The sequence below is a fragment of the Triplophysa rosa genome, linkage group LG13 (genome assembly GCF_024868665.1).
Source record: "Triplophysa rosa linkage group LG13, Trosa_1v2, whole genome shotgun sequence".
NCBI lineage: Eukaryota > Metazoa > Chordata > Actinopteri > Cypriniformes > Nemacheilidae > Triplophysa > Triplophysa rosa.
The window spans coordinates 9,498,967-9,504,199 of NC_079902.1; the positions used below are offsets into that span (position 1 = coordinate 9,498,967).

Here is a 5,233-nt window from a genome sequence, read left to right on the forward strand (position 1 = left end):
GATCTCAGGGTCGTCTAGTTTAACATGATTGTAGAATTCAATCACCCCACGTCCACGCGTCATAAACAGGAGCAGTTTCCCCAAACCATAGACCGTATCAGCGACCGCATGAGCTCGCCCTGTAACATAAGCAAGAACATTTCACTGGCAAAAATCATTCAAGTCAAAGTATAACACCATCAATCCATTACTGTAAATTCTGACAGTGTGCTGATGGGGGGAAACTCATTTTGGGTTGGCTACAATGTTTGTATGAGGGTCATTACATCGGCAACACAGAAACTCAACTCACCGTAGATTTTAGTGCCTGGTTCGCCCCAAGTTGAGGCAAAGTGGCCACATCCAAAGTCTATGAACTTGAGCGTCATGGTCTGTACATTGATCAGGACGTTTCTGACCTCCAAGCCACCATGGCAGACGTTGTGGTCAATGCAGTGTTTGGCTGCGTTCACTGCTTGACGCATGAGATCACGTGCCTGATTTTCAGACAGACGTTCAACGCGAATGAAATCTTTCACGGTGAAACAGGGATATGGATATTCCAGAACGAGGATGTGGGTGTACTCCTCTTCAAACCAGTCCATCAGATCCACAATGTTGGGGCATTTCTCTGGTTTCTGTAGCAGCAGATTTAGAGCCACTTCTGAGAAGAGAGGCTTGTCATGCCCAGGCTGGTAAAAAGGGTCAAAAAGGTTAGCAGACGTTAGGTTTCAATTTCCATGAATCATTTGTGTTGAGATACAGTGGGGTCTAAGAGTCTGAAACTACATCAAGAAATGCATTTTTCTAATGAACTATTTTTTCAATTAAACGATTTTATTAGCATAACAATGTGAGTATGAAGGACGTTTATGAATGTCTCAGTATTTGTTATGTCCCTCTTTTAATGTGTGCACAAAACCTGATGTTTCATGCTTTTAAAATGTGCTCAACTACACAGAAATCAATGCCAAAGACTTCAAATTTGCTTGTTTGATTTGTAACCTAGTATGTAACCTAATACTGCAGAATCTTTTAGATTTTTGGACCCCACTTTACATAAAAAATGTAAATATGACTCACAACGTGAATATATTTGTCAAAGCGTGGAAACTTGTGCATAAATTTGATGGCGACCTGCAAAGAGAAATCATCACATGTTAGCTTTACAGCAGTACATCACACTTTACAGTCTGCAAATTCACTTCAACATATTTGGATCAAAACACTCAACACGTCTATATGCTAAGACACAAGGTTGAAATGTTTGATGAATAAAGCAAAGGTACCTTTAGGCCATCGGACCTGCGAGTCCCCTCATACACAATGCCTTGGTGTCCTTTTCCTAGATTCTTTGTTCCCACCTCATAAAGCGACGAAAACGCTTCTAAAGACAAAACAAAAACAGAAAGAACACATGTGATTGACACGCACAAACTCCAAGAGCAGTGATGCTGTAAATAACAAACAAACAAACCTATTTAATATATTATCTTTGAAAACATGCACGTGTAATGGAGAGGGGTTCAGTACATCCGATGTGATTCAACAGAATGAAAAGATGTTAAAGTAAAACAGCAGGACAATCATGAAGAAAAGTAAATATTTCCTTCAAAAGGATATCAGGGCAGAATAAAAGCTCAAAAGTCATTCTGACAATTCATTTGATCAGATTAACACTTGACATATTAAGTAAATATTAAATAATAGGGCTGGTATTGCGAACAATTTGGCGATTCAGTTCGATTCTTACTACAGGGTTTCGATTCAAATCAATTTCTCTTCCAAATCAGTTCCTTATTTCTCAACAGATATTTTCCAAATAGATTTTGTTTCGTTTAATTAAAGATCGATTACAATCTAAGAAGTGATATTTTTGACCTGGTCCTATAATACGAGGTATTTCAGTGAAGCAGACAATGAAAAGCAGGACAGAAAGAAAGTTAACCTGAACATAATGGCAGTATACTCACTATATTCATCCAATTCATCAAGAAACGGTTGCTCATACATCCATGGAGCGGGATAGGTGAAAAACCTAGGTGGTCGAAAATAACTGAGTATTCTCAGAGCATATGGACTCAAGTTAGATGAACCAGGTTGGGAAGCCGCTGGTTCTTCAGGAGCTGTTTGCTTGAGTCCAGAAGGATCTTGCTGAGGATCGACCGGATCTTCAAGAGGCGTTTGCTCACAGTGACAACCAGGGCAATCAGCTGTGTCTGCCAAGACCGCCGGCTTAAAGACACGTAGATATGGCTGTTCAGATGGACCCGGCTGAGGATCTGATGGATCCTGGTCAGACTGTGTATGAAAAGGCACCACTTCATTGCTTTGGGTGCAAGAGACGGTGTGCTTCACAGCCCGCCATCTTTTCTTGAACCAGGCACGCACACCCTTCTTCTTCTTCTTCCCATCTGTTTGTTGTTCTAAAAGATGAAAACAGAGAGAGAGAAAAAACAAACAGTAGAAATTATATTTAGATGCCAGAAATATATAAAAACAACAAACAAATAAATAAAACACAGCTCTCTCTGGAGCTATTTGCTCACGGTTAGACGGAGCTGGTCGGTGGTCCGCTGGTTCTTCAGGAGCTGTTTGCTTGAGTCCAGAAGGATCTTGCTGAGGATCGACCGGATCTTCAAGAGGCGTTTGCTCACAGTGACAACCAGGGCAATCAGCTGTGTCTGCCAAGACCGCCGGCTTAAAGACACGTAGATAAGGCTGTTCAGATGGACCCGGCTGAGGATCTGATGGATCCTGGTCAGACTGTGTATGAAAAGGCACCACTTCATTGCTTTGGGTGCAAGAGACGGTGTGCTTCACAGCCCGCCATCTTTTCTTGAACCAGGCACGCACACCCTTCTTCTTCTTCTTCCCATCTGTTTGTTGTTCTAAAAGATCAAACATACACAATAAAGCTGTAATTAGGTGGTAAATTACAATTCCACTAACACACTAAAACAATCAAAATTCTCAATGAAACGACTGTAAAATATTCAACTATAAAAAGTCATTTAAGCTATGTAAACATGAAATTATAAGACAATTATGTCATATCCTTCATTTCTTATATGTCATTACAACTTAAAACTGCAGTACTGTACATCGACACTTAATCCTTTAAAACACACTAAAACATCAAATGAACTAAACCTGAACACAATCATAAATGTTTTTAATTTAAAGGGATTTTGAAAACACATTCAAACATAAGAAATGTTAAGATTAACACGCGCTAAACAAAACAAGCCTGACGTTGTGCTGGCCTCGAGTCAGTAAATAACTGTATTATCTTATTATGTGAATCTATATTTAAGTAGAGTATTTATTTTGGGATGTACCGTTAGATTTTGTTTATCGCAGTTTGTTATGGTGTAAGGGTGTCACTGACCTGGCTTTCTCTCCATGTCGTTCGCTGTAGCTCGTACAGATGAAGACGTGATGTTAAGCGCTTTAACTCGCTCTATTTCACGATCGTCTGTCTGTCCGTGCGGACTTGTCGAGTTTTGTATTGTCGCTAACTGACCGTCTGCAAACACTTGATAGCAACTGATCGTGTAATCCGTCGTCGCTTTCGCTGAAAACAGCACTGAGGAGATTCTTCAACTGCGCGTGCTGATAAGATCAGGTAACTCTGTATGACGTTAGCGCTCATGACGCGGGGCATTTTTCAAACACGCTGAATTCAGGTTGACTAGGAAACGTTTTGTCAATGTTACGATCCAAAGTAGCGGCGTGACATTGACACTTTAAAAACGCATTGAGTGTATTTTATCCGTTCACATAACGACTTCTAAAACACAAGTGTGTTGTGCGCGAGCGCCTTCTTATTCCTTGGTTTTTAATGGGGTCCTGAATTCATAGTGCTGCACTACTGCCATCTAGGGATGGGTACAACGTATCGAGTTTTCGACACACTAGTGCTTCGAAACAGTGTTCCGGAGCATTGCTTGAAATGAGTCTGTCACGTGACCTGAGGAAACGAAGCTTCGTTACCTCACTGACACGTCAGCAGGGATCAAACTCAAAGCGCGTCGATTGCGCTGCCATAGGAATGTTATAATTATTATTTAATTTATATAATTTTATCATTTTGTATTGCTAATTAAAGTACTATTTAAAACCATGACATGTTAATGTCTGTTGTCAAAAAGTAAATTGCAGGTTTAACACTGTTCCCAAAAAGTATAAAAGTGTTTCTTCAACCACAAACTGGTTTTCTGCTAGTAAACGCCGTCCTCGGTTCTCTGCAGTTACACGTGCAGAAGTGTGTTTGATCTTTAAATGGAGAATGCACGCAAGAGACCCCGTTCTCAAGTGTGGGAACACTTCAGTCTCGACACTGCTAATAAAGTGTCATGTCTGATATGCGAGCAAACTTTGTCTTATTCCAATAATACATCCTCAATGCTTCGTCACTTACGCTCCAAACATCCAAACGCTCTGGGCAACGATACTCAAACAACAGAGCACCAGTCTGCCCCATCTGGGGAGAGGGTAAAATACATATTAATAATAAAGAAATTTCCGTTGGGACAATAAAAACTATCTATTTCCCTCAACAAATGAGCAATAAAGTAATTAAAATGCAAGAAAAGTCACCCGTTTTGAGTTTAGATTTTCATATTCTATTCCATTTTTATTTGTTGTAATAGATTACACTATTTAAGAACACAGAGTACTTTAGTATCCATTAGTTTGGTGGGTTAATCTATTGTATTTAAGGTTTACAGGCTATGTTGGATTTAAGGCCAACACCAACCAAACACTTAAAATTGTGTCCACATTCACACTATATTATTATTTAGTTATATAGGCCTATATATATATATATATATATATATATATATATATATATATATACAGTGAGGGAAATAAGTATTTGATCCCCTGCTGATTTTGTAAGTTTGCCTACTTACAAACAAATGAAGGGTCTATAATTTTTATGGTGGGTTTATTTTAACTGATAGACACAGAATATTAAAAAAAATCAGGGGAAAAAAATGTTATATAAAGGTTATAAATTGATTTGCATTTCAGTCAGTGAAATAAGTATTTGATCCCCTACCAACTAGCAAGAATTCTGGCTCCACAGATTGGTTATGTGCCTATATGGACCACAGATTAGTCCTGTCACTTTAAGAAAGTACTCCTAAATCAGCTTGTTATGTATATAAAAGATGCCTGCCAACAGAATCTGTATCTTCCAGTTCAACCTCTCCAACACCATGGTCCAGACCAAATAGGTTTTAAA

The 5,233-nt window shown here is 39.1% G+C and overlaps 1 protein-coding gene across 1 annotated transcript; it reads right to left on the bottom strand.

Moving 5' to 3' along the window:
* Positions 1–239: 239 nt before the first annotated feature.
* On the bottom strand, positions 240–3,544 carry LOC130564279 (serine/threonine-protein kinase pim-2-like). The gene is made up of 6 exons (XM_057350241.1): positions 3,371–3,544; positions 2,529–2,870; positions 1,953–2,405; positions 1,269–1,366; positions 1,063–1,116; positions 240–671 (listed from the first exon to the last, which is right to left on the bottom strand). The coding sequence occupies exons 1-6, from the start codon at positions 3,384–3,386 to the stop codon at positions 240–242; spliced, it is 1,395 nt and encodes a 464-aa protein (XP_057206224.1). The 5' UTR covers positions 3,387–3,544.
* Positions 3,545–5,233: the final 1,689 nt, after the last annotated feature.